Below are 18,246 nucleotides of genomic sequence, written 5' to 3'. Positions count from 1 at the left end.
ATCACTTTTTACCGAGTGAGAACCGAAGTTCGTCTGTCTGAGCGGAGAGAGAAGCGGGATATCTGAGTGCTCAGTGTAGCTGCTCAACATGTTTAAAGTTGTTTCCTGTCTCAGTGGCCGGACAGTTTTATCAGGACAGTTCAGCTCTCGACCCAGTTTGGCCAAACTCCACTTGGCAGCTGGTGAGTTACTATGGAGACGACCAGAATCCAGAGCTCACGAGCTGGTTCTGTTTGTGCTGTTTACTGAACCAGCGCAGAGAGAAGGTTCAACTTAGGCATGGTGTCTGTCATGCTAAAGTCATGTAGACATGACAGTGATTCGTTAAGTGCTGTCAATTAGTTTTAGTCTTTGAATTAACCAAGCACGACTGATTTCAGTTGCTGCAAACACAACTTGCTAAAATGAGCATTATTTAGCTTACATTTGCATGATAAATGTATTTATATGTATTGTAATTTAGAATTTTAAATTATTTATGTATCTAATGTATCATTAGTTAAACAGAAGCGTCATTAACCCTCGTGTTGTCCTGTGGGTCAAACTGACCCGTTTTAAAGTTTGAAAATGTATATTTTCACAGTGAAACTTCTGATGTCCACATTTTCAACATTTTTGGGAAATTTTTGAAGATTTGTTGGTGGAGAAAAAGAAATTTTAAAAATGTTTCTCAAGAATGAATTCGCTGGATTTTGGTTGATTTTTTGTGAATGTTCTTAAAGAAAATATTAGAAGTTTTACTAATATGTATATAATCACTTTAGATATTTTTAAGATTTTTTTTGGAAGATTTTTACTCATTTTTTGAAAATATTTACAAGAATTTTCTTGCCACTTTTTTTTTTTAAATAAAACTTTTAAGGGAAACTTTTAAGGAATTATTGGAATTTTCTTCCTGAAGGTTTTGCAATTTTTCAGAAATTTGGGGAATTTTTTTGCTGAATTTTTGCATTTTTTTCAGACAAGGAAGCAATATTTTTTAGTACCCGTAACTGAGGACAACAGGAGGGTTAAACAATATAGGTAGGTGAAACTACACTGTTTAATTAAAAAAAATACTTATAAAACAGAAAAAATATATAACAAAATGGTGGAAGACTTTAATGTTCAAAATAGGGCTGCCACAAACGACGAATCGCCTGAGCACGGAACGTCATCAAAAGCGGAAGTGAGCGCGCAATGCAACAGAAATCACCGTCCGAGTGGAGCGCGGAACACGCACGGACATCCGCGCTGTATCGTGCATATATAGTATATGCACGATGCGGCGCGGATGTCCACGCTGTATCGTAAACGCGGATGTCCACGCTGTATTGTGCATATATATAATATATGCATATACTATATATGCACGAAACAGCGCGGATGTCCGTGCGTGTTCCGCGCTCCGCTCGGACGGTGATTTCTGTTGCATTGCGCGCTCACTTCCGCTTTTGATGACGTTGCGTGCTCAGGCGATTCGTCGATTCGTCGTTTGTGGCAGCCCTAGTTAAAAACTGTTTTAATAAACAAGAAAATAAAGGCAGATATCTGTAAAATACTGATATTGTTTTCAGGATTTAAATACATTAAAACTAGGGAGTAGAACTTTTGTATTATATGTAAAAATTTGTAAAAAAATTTTTTTTTTGCTATGGACATAATGTGCAGTGTTGTCTGGTTTTGTTGTTTGCTTGTTTGTTTTGCAGTCAACTTGTAAATGCATACTTTTATTTCTGTGATTTCTTAGTATACTTTTTTCTTTTGAATAATGGTAAATATCTTTAATATATTTTTGCTTAGATAATTGCAGTAAAAAAAAGTAGTGTGACTAAAGTCAAACATTGTAAAAGAAAAAAAATACTATTTGTAAAAAAAAGTACTGATTTTTGAGGTGGCCATTTAAATCAAAACTTTTGGGGGGCTTTTAATAGTTATTATCTGTACATGAACTTAGTTGGTGTGAGAGAAGAGGATGCAGAGGAGAGGGTTAGATGGAAACATTCTGACATTTTATAACAGAGTAAACAGGCAGCATTTCCTATCATGTGTTGCACAATTTGAAATCTAAGGGGAACTTAATGCATTTAGATTGTCAGCTAGGTTTTAATCAGTTTACATGCAAATAAGAAAATTATGAATGCTATGAAAACAATAAAAGCATCAAAAGCAATTATATTTTCACACCTAACGTGTCTCTGTCTGTAGATATTTTTAACAGTAAAGATGACAGTGTTGTGCAATTCACAGGGTGTTTCAAAAAGGTCACAGAAATGTAACCTGTGCCAAGTAGCATGGTGGGCTAATAGAGTTCCTTAAGTAATTACTGTCATTTTGGCCTCTGTCTGAACTGCAGTCACAATTATTTCACAGGTGCATTATGTCAGAAATCAGCCCTCAAACACCCTCCCACAGACATGCCAGAGATGCCCCCTTGCAAATTCAGTCCAGAGGAATACAAGGTAAGAGCAAAATCGTCGGGCTTTCTGTGTCTCTATTCTGCAAAGTTGGGCCCTGTATTATAAAATCACCTCAGTAATAAATCTAAAATGTTTTTGTGTTATGACAGGTACATACCTCCTTTACTTTAACTCTTATCTTGTGTTTTTGTCTGTCCAGGGCATGTCAAAAGAACGGATGATGAAGATACGCAGAGAGAACTGCAACCCCATGACCATGAAAGTTACATATTATAAGAAACCAGTGTTCATACACAAGGGACACATGCAGTGGCTGTGGGATGTGGACGGGAGGCGATATCTGGATCTGTTTGCTGGTGTGGCCACCGTCAGTGTGGGTCATTGCCACCCGTAAGGTCCCTTTATTTTCACTGTGTCACACAGTAAAAGTCTTTATACTTTCTGACATGCTGTTTGCATGTAACTGATGCCTCCTCTCTGATATTCGTGTGCACAGGAAAGTAACAGCAGCTGCCGAGCAGCAGCTGAAGGATCTGTGGCATACTACCAACATCTATGTCTATCCTGCTCTCCATGAGTATTGTGAGAAACTTGCTTCCTACTTACCAGATCCTCTTAAGGTGTGGTGATGATTTTTTTATTCCAGTGAAGCAGAGACATGGACAAATTTTGAGGCTGTAATTAACATGTGTGCTGGACTGATTCCCTGTCCAGGTGATCTATCTGACCAACAGTGGCTCCGAGGCCAACGACCTGGCAATGCTGATGGCTCGGCTCCACACAGGCAACTTTGATACCATCACTTTCAGGTACAAGTTTTTCTTTTTAATGAATTGTCAAAATAGCCATCTTATGTGCATTATAATACTGTAGAAATATATATATTTTTAATTTATTCTAATAGTAATGTTTGACATTCCATAAGAGTTAAGTAGCATTATGCATAGCGCTGTGCTGGTTTATCCCTTTTGACCTTTTAGATCATGATTTTACACTTTTACAGCCCTACTGAAGAATAAAAATCATAGTTTGCAGATATCAGTGTCTAGCTCGAAAACTTGATTGTCGTGAGAAGTTTCTGTAATCCAAATGTCCATAATGTTTCTGGTATATTTTTCTCTTTCAGAGGATCGTACCACGGTGGCAGCCCACAGACCATGGGTCTTACTTCAAATGCAGCCTATAAATACCCCATTGCCAATGGTTTAGGCTGCACAAATGTTTGTATTACAAAAAAGAATGCAGTATTTCATGCAGCACATTAGATTTTCTATTTTAATAAACAAAGAAAATGAACAGATTAAGATATCATAAACATCTGTAGAAGACAGGAGGAGCTGTGTTGTGCTGATTCTCTCAATTAGTACACATGCATAGAATCATTGAGAACACATGCTCACATCTATAAACATACAAATGCTTATGCTACATCTGCAAATTGCATTCCAGCAATACACATCTAAGCTTGAAATGCATTGCACTCCAAACATATTTCCAGTTCCCTCTGCATGTAATTGCATGTAAATGTACTGATTACTTTTCTCGACATTTTGCATCCACTGCATATATTCACTTAAAGCACACTAGAAGTGACTAGTACTTCATGAGGATTTCCAGGTGACTCTGTTAGGTTAACTCAGCTGACTCACTTTCTGCCTCGACAGACCATGTGTCCTGATGTGTTCAGAGGTCCTTGGGGAGGAAGCCACTGCAGGGACTCTCCTATACAGACCATCAGACAGTGTAGCTGTGCCCAAGGTACATGAGCACATGCAGCTGTGACTCAGCACTGTTCTTATGAACCAAAAAAAATCATCATTGTCTGTGAGAATGTGCTGAATGTGAGAAACAATTCTGTGTTAGAAAATTAATGTTTGACTACTGTTACAGTATTTGCCTGGTTCTAAACTTAGATACACATCTCCATAATTGATTAAAAATGTGTGTTTTAGCTAAATTATATGTAGAGTTTTAATTCACAAATTGCATCTCTTTTGATAAAATATGCCACAAAGTCATGAGACAACAGCAGATCAGTTGTAACCCTGAAAATGAGGCAGAATACATGTTGAATTCGCAACATACAGTTCAAAGTCTCTCACTGTTGATCATTTACCTCCTTTAACCTTTTGCCACTTTCCAGAATGTTAGTTTATATAGTATGTTAGTACCTCAGCTAGAGGGTGTACCTGGAAATGTTCAGGATGTTAGCATATCTATATGACTGTCCTTAACAAATAACCATTATGCAGAAATATAATATCAATCACCAATAACCCAGCTACCAAATCTCAGCACTCAAAATAATTAAAGCCACATAGAACAGTCAAATATAGGTTATTTGGATGGCTTTAACTTATCATTGATTCACTGTGGTGTGAGATTTGTTACTAGTTCCTCACACATGCTAATGTCTGTGTTAGCTTTATCCAAACTGCTTGTCTTTGTTTTATCCCACAGGTCAATGCACGGCAAATGAACAGTATATTGGACAGCTCAAGGAGACATTGGCTACAAGTGTCCCAAGTAGAATTGCTGCTTTCTTCGGAGAGCCGATTCAGGTTCTGCATTCTGTAGTGGAATGCTACAAGAAGTCTAATCATAGAATCAACACTCTGTAAATCTCCCTCATATCCATGTCTGTCGCTAATCTGTTGAATGTTACCATTTTATTTACTGCCACAACAAAGGCTTCTGTCATTATATTATCCATATTTGTTTTGGTTTGCATTGATTAAGATGGTGCTGTGGGATGTGACTGTGTCTGGTTCATGCAGGGAGTCGGAGGAGCTGTGCAGTACCCTAAAAACTACCTCAAGGAGGCCTACAAACTTGTAAGAGAGAGAGGAGGGGTCTGCATTGCTGATGAGGTTAGATGCTTATTTTTGGATGAACTCTCTGTTTACAATTTAAAATGCTTAAAACCTGACACTGATTACTGTACTGTGCTAAAAACAGCTGACTGGTGCTACACAATTGTGCAAAGAAGTAAAGCTATGGTCGTAAAAGCAAAAACAATGAGTGGAAAGATGTTAAAACGCATCATGGAGTTGATGGGAACTGCAGTGTTAGATAATTCTAAGTGGATTGGCTTCGAGTAACTTGTTATCATTTGAACTATTGATAGTATATAAAAAAATCATCCATGCAGCTCTAAAAACAATTAAACACCTACTGCTTAGTATATCAAAAAGTCAGTGTTTCAATAGAGTTACTACTTATAGTGGCAAAAAATAAAGTTATCTTGAAAGATGAAGTATTTCTGCATGTGGGCTGTTAGTTTTTGATGAAGTTACCATGTTGTGTCCAGGACATGAAGCCAACACCATACTGCATAGCTCTCTGAGGTTAAACACTAATGGACTGCCATATCATCTTTAATGTTTATGTTTCCATCTCTGTAACACTTCTGAATAAAGATGTAAATAAAGTTAATCATGTGTTCTGCACCTGGCAGGTTCAGACTGGATTTGGGCGAACCGGGACCCACTTCTGGGGTTTCCAAGGGCATGACGTCATTCCTGATATGGTCACGATGGCAAAGGGCATCGGCAATGGATTCCCAATGGGAGCTGTGGTTACAACACCGGGTGAGATGAAAATGCAAGACACAAAACCCTTGTTTAAAATTCTGCTTGTATGTGAATGGTTAAATAGTTAGAAAGGAAGACTGTGTATCGTTGAATGTTTTTCATTATTAGTCCAATTAAACAGGCAAGAAGCTTGGCAGGAAGTGAGACAAGCTCTGTTTCTGAGTAATGAATTGTACAGGTTTATGAGTCGCGAGCTCAAGGCAACAACAACTGATAGAGCTGGGGGTTTTATGCATAATGAAGAGCAGATAACTGTTACAGACTCTTATTTTATTGAGTATTTGAACTATTTTAGGCAGTTCCTGATGCCAGGCAGACCAGAAATGATGCTATACATGTGGGCGAATGAAATTATAGTTCTCAGGTTGTGACTCACTGCTTTAGCCAGGCTATAAAGTCAGGTACAGCACAGGTTGTAGAGAACAGTCAGACCATTTCTGGCAACATTCCTATTAGCAGAACACTGCTGGAGACCTCTGAGACCTGTACTGAGATTAATTAGCAGGTGTGCTGACGAGATGAGCTGTCTTGATCGTCATCTCTACCTTCCTTCCTATACGCTCAAGCTCACCTGAAGTCTTGTTTACCACAAAGAGTATCCTCATGCTGTCCAACATCTATTTCTGGCAATGAATGTGTGATCACAGGTTGCTTCTTGTGTTATTTGTTGAGGTAGCTAGTTGCCATAGTGTTTTCTGAGTAATGAACCCGACTTCTTTTTTATTTTTTATGCCATCGTTAAGTCCTTCTTGGTAACATTTTTACAGATATTTTTGATGCAGGCAGTTTCAGTTACAATTTGGTTGAGGATAAATCATTTGAAGCTGTATTGTTTGGATGTATAAGCTTGTTTATTCATATGTTTTTCAGAAATTGCCGCTTCATTTGCCAAGGGGGTTCACTTCAACACCTTCGGAGGAAATCCCATGGCTTGTGCCGTTGCTTCATCAGTGCTCGATGTAAGAACTCTTCTTTATTCTCTGCAATCAGTTGTATTCTTCATGAAAGCTATAGGTTTATAGTTACACAATAAATTTGAACTGAATGCGTTTTTACTTTACAGGTTATCAAAGAGGACGGCACACAGAAGATCAGTCTCGACGTGGGCACTTATCTGATGACAGAGCTGGCTAAACTCAGAGACAAGTACGAAGTCGTCGGCGATGTCCGTGGAAAAGGCCTGCAGATCGGAGTGGAAATGGTCAAAGACAAGGTTTGTAACAGAAGTGACACTCAGCTGTCCTCACATGCTTGTATAACGTGTGTGTGTGTGTGTGTGTGTGTGTGTGTGTGTGTGTGTGTCTGTGGGGGGGGGCATGGTTCAGCAGTGTCCCAGTTAAACATTAGCAGCAGCAGTGTCCATCTGTAACTGAGAACAGAACAAACTCACCAAAAGTATGTCTTTCTGCTTCAAGTTGGTGTTTTTGGTCTAATATTTGAAAAGAGCAAGCAAAGGGGAGAAGCCTGACAGAAAGTTCTGATAGAATAAGACAATAGATGCGAGTTGTTTTTTCATTGTTTGCCAGATGTCATCATAGTGCTCTAATGTGCGAGAATATTCAGTGTGAGATTATGGCATATCATTTGTGTCCACCAGTTCTGCCCCTTATTAGTAAAAATAAATGTGCAAAACATTCAGGCAGCAGCTTCTCACATTCAGCCAGTGCTTATTAAGTTGGGTCATATAAGGAGTCAAACTAATTAAACTAGCTACTTCTGTTACTTAACCCAATGACACCCAAGCAGTATCAGGGTATTTCTTTGCTCCTATGATATTTTTATTCACTGCAAGATCATTTTTCACTGCAGTATAACATCCTGCATCTCTATGGAAGCAGCATGACCAGAAAAAAAAGAAGAAAATGTTTTTTTTGTGCAGTATGACACAGTTAAAATGACATAAAACATATTTGTGATACAAAAATTGAAAAAAAGGACCATATGATAAGATTATAGATAAGATAATCCTTTATTCTCCCCACACCAGGGGAAATTCACATTGTTACAGCAGCAAACATATTTACATCCGCAAATAAACATAATAATAATTACAATATGTACAAAAACAAGGATGGAAAATTAAAATGGATAAATACAGTATTGATACACTGTAGACAACAGCGATATAAATTTAAAAGTGCAAAGATGCAGCAGTGTAAGAATTGCTGTGCACATTTTTATGGTTTGAGATGATGATATGATATAGTCTGGTTTATGTTAACATCAGCCAGTGATGCTGATGTTGTAAAGTCTTACAGCAGATGGGATGAAGGACCTGCGATAGCGCTCTTTCTTGCAGGGTGGATGTCTCAGTCTGCTGCTGAAGGAGCTGCTTAAAGACCCCACAGTGTCATGCAGTGGGTGAGAGGGATTGTCCATGATGGATGTGAGCTTTGACAACATCCTCCTCTCACCCACCTCCTCTATGGAGTCCAGGGAACAGTCCAGGACAGAACCTCCTCCTGACCAGTCTGTTTAGTCTCTTTCTGTCCCTGTCTGTGCTCCCCAGCAGACCACTGCATAGAAGATAGCAGACGCTACTACATATGTACAAGATTTTTCCAAGTGACCATAAATGTTAACGCTACTGAAAAAAATAGAGCTTCACATGCTATAGATTACACAGTCATCAAAAACAAACCTGACCACACAGCAAGGTCAGGTAAAGCCTGGATGGAGAACCAGAACATTGGAACCATGCCTTGGCTGCTCAATCACCAGATCTAAATCCACCTGAAAACCTGTGGAATATCATCAAACGCAAAATGGAGAACCACAAGCCCAAAAACAAAGCAAATTTGTTTGAATTTGTGCAGAAACATCCATCCATCCATCCATTATCTATACACCGCTTAATCCTCACTAGGGTCGTGGGGGGGCTGGAGTCTATCCCAGCTGACTCAGTCATGACGTATCAGTTCCTCTGAGCAGCACAATTTTATTTTATTTTTTCAGCATCTAGTGCAAACAAACACATTTTTGAATGACACATGTAGGAGAAAGCGATTTTGTTGAAATATCACAAGCTTTTTTGTTGTATGTCCTGACAGAACCACGCCTCATGATATTTTCACAGGGTGGTGGGAAGTTAGAAATCTGACAGTTGTTTCTGTTTTTACAGTTCCTTGCTCTGATAAATAGCCCAATTTTGGTGATTTCTTTATTTTTTGAAAGAAAACACACCTACTCACAGTTTGGGGTTCAGATGGGTAACTGTAGGAAACAGGCTTCAAATTCAACACGACTGCTACACTCAGCCAAAGATGCAGCTGTGGCTTAACTGCACTTTATAGTTAAATTGCATACGTTAATTTAGGGACACCTTCTCAGATTACTGAGAAAATGATCATTTTAGATTAAATCTCAAAGAGACTTTAACTGAACAAAGTTGATCAGTCTGTTAGCTGAAAGTCATAAATTCGGATTGAACTGACCTGAGTGTCCACAAAATGAAAAACTTGAAACCATGAATTGGTCTAAATGAAAAATATTAATTACCTACTTTACTAATATAACAAATGTGAGCTGTAAACGGTGAAGTTAAGGTGTGTTTATGGTGAATGTATGACGTTGGATTACCACAGTAAATGAAGAGGATTATGGTGAAAAGAGGGTAGTTAGCAATTAGCGAACGATCTAAAGTTATGGATCAATGGTTTGGGTTCCTGATCAATGCACATATAAATAAATAGAATTGACTTTTGTTATTAAGTTATTGCAACATCAAGCTGATCTGGAGCGGAAAGAGGTTGGTTTGATCGGAGCCTCCTTTGGCTGGAACAGCTGTGGTTGGGCCGGAAACTTCTTCACGATGGATTCAGGCTGTCTCCTCCTGAAGCGTCATGTGTTTGCTGGTGTGTGCAGTCCTCGTGGTTGATAAGGAGTAATTGTACTACTAAGTCTGTTTTCAGCAGCAGCGTTTGGTGTTGGCCAGATGACACAAAAACTTCAAGCGAAGGGGCGGTGTAATTGAGCTTTTGCAAAAGTTTAACTTCTGTTGATTCTTTATGGCTTGGTTTAAAAATACCAAGCGTATAAGCTCAGACTTAAGATGAAGGCGAGCAATATCTAAAAGCAAAAAAGCGTCAAAAGACTAAAAAGGTGAAGAGCCACACAATACAAAGGCGTGCAAAAAGTTGAAAGAAATTAAAATCAAAGACGAAGCGAATAAAAAGCAAAGGCGGAAAAAGACAAAAAGCAAAAGCAGTCTTCTACTTATATTCTCCATGACCCGCTGGTGCATGGAGAGAAGTTTGCTGCCAGTTTTGGCAACTTAACTCTTGTCTCTTTGTTTTAGAGAGGAGAGAAGGCTGCATTTCTTAGACTGAATTAAAAATACATATGTGCAAATGTGATCTGTCTCTCACCCTGACCCATCTGCATGAAATATAAGATCAATAACATTCATTTACATCAAAGTATAGCGTAGGCTACACAAAAATGAAAATAAGATATAAAAATTCTTATGTTAAAAATCTATGTTAGCATTGAAAAATACAACACATTGGGTAAAGTATAAAGCAGTAAATAAAACTGATTTAGTCCCAACATCACCGGACCATCTGATGTCACTAGATGGCGCTGTGGGTTTCCCCATTCTGTGTAGTGTTCAAGGTGGCAGAAGGTCTAGAATCTGAACAAGTGGGGTGTTTGCTACCTGGCTTGGCCTTTCCCTTGGCATTCCAAAGAGAGCCAAGCTGTGTCCACTACACAGCAGGACAAGCATCACTCTATAACACTGCTGGATAGTCAGAGTCTCTGTAGTCCTCTCTAATAAAACCATCCCCTAGTTAAAATTTTATTCATATCATGTTCATCTAGTAAGTGGATCTAAATTCAGGAGTAGTTCTGAATCACTTTCTGTGTTTATGTATATATATATTTAGTTCTACTGTGCATAGCAACCATCAAGTTATATCAACCTATTTTCAGACTGCAGCTGCAAGTTGTGAATAATAATTTTTGGCTGCTGCTCATAAACTGTTAATCTTGTCAAGCTACAAATTTCAAGATTAAACTGGTGAATTTAACGCTGGATTTAGATGTGATAAAATGCTAAAGTCTCAACTAAAATTTCAAAAACCTGAAGAAATTCTCCACAGTTTGAAATGGTATACATTAATCAAGCACTGAATTCCTGTCCTTTTTAAATACACCTTACTGTATGTATCAAAACTCTTTAGTCGTCTTCTGTTAAGTCAGTTTCCCTCTATGATGTATCTGTACTATACTGTAAGTTTAGCAATACATGTTTAAAAACAACAGAAGCATTAATGATGTTTCTTCCTAACTCCTAATTTATTCTATTTATTTAATCTTCAAGTGGAATGTGCAAACAGAGATTGTATCTTTGTTTCCTGGATACCATTCTTTCCAGTGCTCTGCATGTTTATTCTGTCACCTAACATCTTGAAACTAAAATACCAAATAATATATTGACCATGGAGAAATGGTGCATCTCCGCACTACACATTCAATGTGAAAAATACTATCCAGGATATTGAATTAAAGTTCAAATTACATACTGACTTTCCAGCACAAGGCATTCATTACCCCTCCATCGTACTATTTTTCTGCTGCTGTGTTTAAAGGGCCTGATTTCGAGACATTTGGTATCATTAGCCTGGAATATTGTTGCTGTCAGTGTCTAACAGTGGGAATCGTATGCACAAGCTGGCCTGGATGGTTTTCATATGTGTAGCCTCTCAAGGAAATTAGCAGTTAGAGGTCAGACACTACGAGCCACAATCAGATGATTATTGGACACTAGGAGATGGACAGTGTTTAAGTTCTGTTAATTTCTGTGGTTACTGTGAAATCCAGCCACATCCATCTTCTCTGTCATCTACAGGCCAGCAGAGATCCACTGCCTCCTGAGGCGATGTCAGAGATCTTTGAGGATGTCAAGGACATGGGAATCCTGATCGGGAAAGGAGGACTCTATGGACAGGTAACAAAACTCACCCTGTCTCTCTCTTAGCGGATTTTTTTTGCACCTGCATCCAAAGTCTTCAAATTATAAAGTGAAGCATACAGCTTTACATCCATTTTACTTATTTTTTCACCTTGCATCACTTTGCAAAGACCCACTTTAATTATGGTAATGGGTCAACAAAAAGATTCATACATTAAAATACAGAACATTTCAGCACTATTTTGTGACTCTGTGGTCCAGCAGCCTTTCAGTAAGACCATTTTGTGTAATTTTGCCTCCAATTCTGCTCATCATGTATCACTCTAAAACAGCTATTCTATTCTAGGCTGCTTTAATTGGCTTCAGAAAGTGAAATACTGCAGGGATTTTATATTTTAGCTGCATTATTAGAAAATGGTACATAAAAATGATGGTATCTAAACTTTTGCTCTGGGTTTTCTCTTCAATTTGGTGTTCTTTCAATATTTGTCATCATCTCAGCGTTGCCCCTGAATGCATCGTCAGTGATTAAAACTTCAAATATGTCACAGAATTGTAGAATTAAGTTTAAAACACAAAAACAAAATTAACTCCAGCTTTCACACTAAAGCCTCTAGTAACTAAAATCACCTGAAATTCCTTAACTTTTAAAATTTGTGTTATGAATATACATAGTCAGTTCTACTGTCTGCTCTAACGTCCATATGTGACACAAAATAAGGCACCTTAACCTGCTTGTATATATGTCTGGAATTAGCATCTCTAATTTTGCTTTTTCATTTTTTTCAACACTTTAGATCTTCCGCATTCAACCCCCCATGTGCATCACGATGGAAGATGCAGATTTCTTTTTGGCAGTCTTTGATAAATCCATCCACAACTACATGGAAAAGAGATGAAAGCCAGATACCGGTCAGATGAATAACTCGGTGCCAAGGACTAGGACCCGACTGATATGGATTTTTTTGAGGCCGATGCAGATTCCAATATTTGACAGAAAAAAATTCCGGCAACTTGATTAATCGGCCGATTAATTTTAAAAATATATAATGAATAGAATATCCTTTTTTTTGGTCCCTTAAGGCTTACGACAGCAAAGATTTGAATTACAGGCAGAACATTTTACTGTTTTACAATACTTTGTCCTTTAGTATTTGTTTAACTTTACAACAGAAAGGAATTTTCAACTACAAAAACATGCAGCAAAGCATTAAACCTCTGGGAAATGATATAATCTTGACAAAGAGTCAGTCTATAAATGAGTTATGAAATACATCTTGTCTTGTACTTCTTGTTGCTGCAAATTAGAGGTAGGTTTTATATATATATATATATATATATATATATATATATATATATATATATATATATATATATATATATATGCTGTATATAATCAACATAATGAGTGAAGTTGCGGGCAAAACATTATTTATACAGCCCTCTGATGCCCGTTAACATTGCATCACATTTTCTCTACTCCATTATTTTCTTTGCCATTAAGTCAGGACTCATATGGACCAAAATCAAAACCAGGGACGCCTTTCTCAGATGTAAAACATGTCATCTTTGACGGAGTTGCATTTTAAATATATAATGGTCACAAATAGTCCAACATTAATGTTCCTGCATAACACACACAGTGAGTTGCTGTTACAGCCTGGGTCACGTTATAGTATTTTCTGACAAAGTAAAACTAAGAGTGACATCATGACGGTTGCTGAAGACAGACAGTAATATTAATCATTTTAACTGAATAAACCTCCTCCTCTCTGCGTTAACATCGCTCCTCCTTAAATGCGCCTCAACATGCAGCTGACGGACTGATGAACGGTCGTTCTGTGCTCTCAAATATTTTTGAAAATTATGTTATTTCTGCAGTTACTTACTGGCTTTTAAGCTGTTAGCTAATGCTATGCTAGGCTGACACAGCTACAGTGATGTTATTGCTAACATGAACAGATGGGGAGTAACTTAATCTAGGTTAGCACAACTTTAGCAATGCAAGGTAAATGAAAAGGATGACTGACGCAACAAAGCACGCTTTACTCATTATGATACATAGCAAAGAGTTTAGCTGAAACAGGAGAGAAGTTGAGTCATTGTTAATTTCACAACGTCGTTATAAACTTACCTGTGGTCTCAGCCCACTCCTGTAATGTTGCCTGACTGTAGCTTACTCCTGTACGTTACTGAGAAGACAGCGGTGAGGGCTGAGGATTGAATGGAGTCAGAGCTCCACGTGTTGGACAAACGGCACAAGGACATCATTCTGCACGACTCCAACACTTAACAGCATTTAGTGTTTTATGAGAAATGAAGAACATATCAGCGTTTAATCACCAATGACGATTATTTTGAAAAGGACTATAATCGGCCGATTTAATCGGTCGGCCGATAAATAGGTTGGGCCCTACCAAGGACCAAACCTGACCAAACGTTCATCTTCAGGAACCATAACTGTTTACTGGCAGAAACATCCCTGCAAATGTTATTACTGTTATGTTAAATATAAAGTTGCTGCAAAGTTGGACCTGTTGGACTGTTAATGTTAATAAAAAGTGTTACATCGTCTGTTTTTTTTCGACACTTGAAAATCTGCACATTACTGACAAGAGTTGTAGTCTCCTCTCATAAGATTCAGTTATGGCTACTTTAAACTGTTATGTGTTGTAGTGAAGATAGTATACACCACATTTTAAAGGAGCCAGCATGATTGGAAATTATCCCCACTGAACTTTAACCAAATTTTCAACTGAGGCATGAGAAGGTTTTGTGGTGCCTCCTCGATCTGATCATAAATTTGGGATAATAGAGAAAAAATATGAAAACTGTGATAGATGAGCTACCAAAGATGAACTCCTAGCAACTTAGGGGAGGAACCCAGATAGGAGAAGACTAATTGCAATCATTTTGTTGTACAGGAGACAAAGGAAAAAGCAAGCAAGTGAAGTCATCTGGTTTTCAACCAATATGCTGAAAACAGGCAAATTGTGCGGTACTGTTGCCTTCACTTGTACACAAGGCTTGGCTTCTTTACACATTACACTGTTTGTATGAATGCCTGTGCTGGCAGAGTACAGGGAGAACTTCCTAACTGAGAATGGTGACCTGTTAAAGCTACAAACAAGAATTATGAGACCAGCATCCTGATTAATAAATGTCTCATGTTCCCAGAGTATGTCTTTCAGTTTTGAGCTCAAAATACTGCAGAAATGATTCATTTTGCCATGACTATAAATCCAGGTTTTGTCCCGCTCTAAACAGGCTGGTTCAATGTCTAAATATAGCTGCTCCTGTCCATGTCCCCGTCAGGAAGAAGACTGTCTCCATCCTTAATTTACAGCAAAAATGAATTCAGTTTTTTAGCGATGTAGAGAAGCACCTGGGGAATAGCTCTAAAGTGACAGCAGGTTAACATGTAGTTGTCACTGGCTGCCTTTCAGTTACTATTATTCTTGCTCCATTGTCTAACAACAGGAGCTGAAAAATGTGTAACTGAAAATAGCTTTATTGGGAATTCTGCTTTATCAAAATCCAGTATATGTGAGCACAGAGAGAAGGAGAGAAGTAAACATATGTGAACACAGAAGCACAGTAACCCATCCATTTCTAGTTTGTTGTATGTCTCTCAGCTTTACAGTTTCCGCAGAGCTCTGAACTGTGGGCGTACATAACATTAGCCCAAACATAGGTTTGTCATATTGTTGTGGTGACGTTGCTTTTAAAATAAAAAAATTAGTCTACTCTGTCTTCAGTTGCTCAGATGCTGGCTGTGCATGAAGACTCATTTCTCCCCCCCTTGTCCATGACTCACCAAAGTCAATAGAAAGCAAAGGGCGGAGCTTAGAGTGGCAGAGAGAAAATGCCGTGAATCCAGAGAGCCCACTAACCTCAGTGACTATCAAAATCTACTAACATTATTCTCCTCCAGTTTAAAAATTGCTAAGACCAAGTTCTATCCGAACAAGATCTATGGCACATCAGATGCACAAAAAATATTCTCTGCTTTTAACTCACTCCTCCACCCACCTCCTCCCCCACCCTCCACTCTTCTCACTGCAGACATGCTGGCCTCATTGTTCACGGACAAAGTCTTTGCAATCAGTAACCAGTTCTGTGAGCCTGACCAACTCACCGTCCACTCGTCAGCTAACAGAGCCATGCTCTCCTTATTCTCCCATCTGACTGAGGAGGAAGTCTCTAAACTATTGCTGGACTCTTGTAACACTACCTATCCACTGGACCTGAGACTATCTGATGCCTTACAAATCATTTTCCCAGAACTTAACCTTGCAGTAACACATCAACTCCTCACTTGCTAGGGGTGTGTTCCCCACTACATTTAAACAAGTCGGAGTCACTCCAATACTCAAAAAAACTAAATTTGACCCAGCCCAGGTTGAAAACTACAAACCAGTTTTGCTCCTGCCCTTCCTGTCTAAAATACTTGAGTAAACCGTCTTAAACCAAGTCTTTGCTTTTCTCTGTGAAAAAAACCTGTATGACTCGAATCAGTCTGGTTTTAAACAGGATCACTCCACAGAGACTGCACTAATATTGTTAATAAAATCACTGCGTTGTGCTTGAGCTGCTGGACAGTCATCAGTTCTATTGCTGTTAGATCTGTTCACCTTGAAATCCTCCTCTCCACACTCACCGGGCTTGGCATCTTAGGATCAGTCCTCCACTGGTTCATGTCCTACCTCTCAGGAAGATACTTCAGGGTATTTTGGAGGGGGAAAGTGTCTGAACTGCACAGCCTATCCACAAGGGTTCCACAGGGTCAGTGATTGGTCCACTCCTCTCCTCAATATACACAACCTTACTTGGCGTAATAATCCATTCCCATGGTTTCTCATACCATTGCTATGCTGATGATACCCGGGTCTTCCTGTCGTTCTCCCCCTAGACGACCAGGCAGTCTCTGCCTGGATCTCATCATACCTTGCAGATATCTCGGCATGGATGAAAAAACGTCACTTTCAACTCAACCTCTCAAGACTGAGCTTTTTGTCATCTCAGCCAGTCCCTCTATTCAACAAGAAACCAACATCCAGTTTGAATCAATCCAACTCAAACAGACAAAGTCTGCCTGAAACTAGTGTGTCATGATTGATGACCAACTAGCCTAACTAGCCTTCAAGCCTCATGAGGCCTCTGTTGCTCAGTCGTGTCAATTCGTCCTGTACAACATCAGGAAGATTAGATCTTTCCTGTCTGAACAGGCTCTCTTCATATCACACATCGACTATTGCAACTCCTTACTGACAGACTTCCCCACGTGCATAGTCAAATCTCTGCAGATGATCCAGAATGCAGCAGCACGTCTGATTGTCAACCAGCCAAAAACAGCATGTCCCCCTGCTGTTCAGATCACTTCACTGGCTTCCAGTTGCTGCCCGCATAATGTTTAAAACTCTGACACTTGCATACTAAACTACAATGAAAACAGCTCCCGCCTCCCTGAACTCATTCAGGTCTACACTCCCTCCTGCTCACTACGCTCGGCCAACAAAAGGCGTCTGATACAACCAACACAGCAGGGCCAGTCGATGTCCAGGCTCTTCTCCTCTGTGGTTCCCCAGTGGTGGAACAAGTTAGGAAACTCTGTTCGATCTGCAGAGTCCCTCTCAGTCTTGAAGAAGAGACTAAAAACTGAGCTTTTCACTGAACTCGTTTGCACTTGACAGAAAGCAAAAAGATAAAAAATAAATTCCTATTACGTCTGCACTGCCTGTAAGCACCACGGTCCTATTATCACGCTTGAACTTGTTTTGTGGCACTTACCTAGGTTGTTTTCTCCTGACTAGATCATGCACTTGTGTTGTATCTACTCTCAGATATACGTCGGTTTGGATAAAAGCTAAATGAAACTTTGGAATTGTAGATTCTTGTGTTCACTCTTGCTGTCAACAGCAGAACAATTGGTGTGATTTGTTCGAGGCTGACACATTTTTGTGTTAGCAGAAGCAGCTCTAGAAAGTAAATGAACCAGGTGGACTGTGAGTGGACTGTGAGGACACTGCTCTTCCTGAATGTCTCATCTGGGAGCAGTGGGCCATGAGAGGGCAGGATTATACAAGTTTGAGCTGGACAGCTATTGGTTCTGTAGTTACTTCTTACCAACTAAACTAATTCAGACTGGCTTGTAAAGGCAGGAGGCCATCTAGTTGAGGAAGGGCTGGAAGAATGAGTCTTCATGTTCTTACTGTCTTTATTTTACACCTTCAAGTTTCTAAGACAAACAAAATATGTAAAAAAAAATGATTTTCACCATATGTGACATAAATGAAACTTGCTGCCCTGACAAAATACCTTACACTACAACACCCGCAGA

At 39.0% G+C, this 18,246-nt stretch overlaps 1 protein-coding gene across 1 annotated transcript; it reads left to right on the top strand.

Annotated features, from left to right (window-relative positions):
• On the top strand, positions 1–14,480 carry LOC111587894 (alanine--glyoxylate aminotransferase 2, mitochondrial-like). The gene is made up of 14 exons (XM_023298021.3): positions 1–182; positions 2,353–2,441; positions 2,599–2,789; positions 2,896–3,019; positions 3,114–3,208; positions 3,526–3,619; positions 4,064–4,157; positions 4,860–4,960; positions 5,177–5,269; positions 5,857–5,989; positions 6,863–6,951; positions 7,056–7,205; positions 11,844–11,942; positions 12,704–14,480. Exons 1-14 carry the CDS (start codon positions 89–91, stop codon positions 12,803–12,805), a joined length of 1,548 nt encoding a protein of 515 aa, XP_023153789.1. The 5' UTR covers positions 1–88; the 3' UTR covers positions 12,806–14,480.
• The last annotated feature ends 3,766 nt before the right edge of the window (positions 14,481–18,246 follow it).

The sequence above is a fragment of the Amphiprion ocellaris genome, chromosome 17 (assembly GCF_022539595.1).
Source record: "Amphiprion ocellaris isolate individual 3 ecotype Okinawa chromosome 17, ASM2253959v1, whole genome shotgun sequence".
Taxonomy (NCBI): Eukaryota; Metazoa; Chordata; class Actinopteri; family Pomacentridae; genus Amphiprion; species Amphiprion ocellaris.
This window is presented reverse-complemented; position numbering and strand designations above follow the sequence as displayed.

What these genes read in the sequence shown, in the direction of transcription:
- LOC111587894 (XM_023298021.3), top strand. Translation starts at nt 89, where the DNA reads ATGTTTAAAGTTGTTTCCTGTCTCAGTGGCCGGACAGTTTTATCAGGA. An exon ending in AGTGTGGGTCATTGCCACCC is followed by an intron (nt 2,790 to 2,895) that starts GTAAGGTCCCTT and finishes TCGTGTGCACAG; the next exon opens with GAAAGTAACAGCAGCTGCCG. An exon ending in GGGTCTGCATTGCTGATGAG is followed by an intron (nt 5,270 to 5,856) that starts GTTAGATGCTTA and finishes TGCACCTGGCAG; the next exon opens with GTTCAGACTGGATTTGGGCG.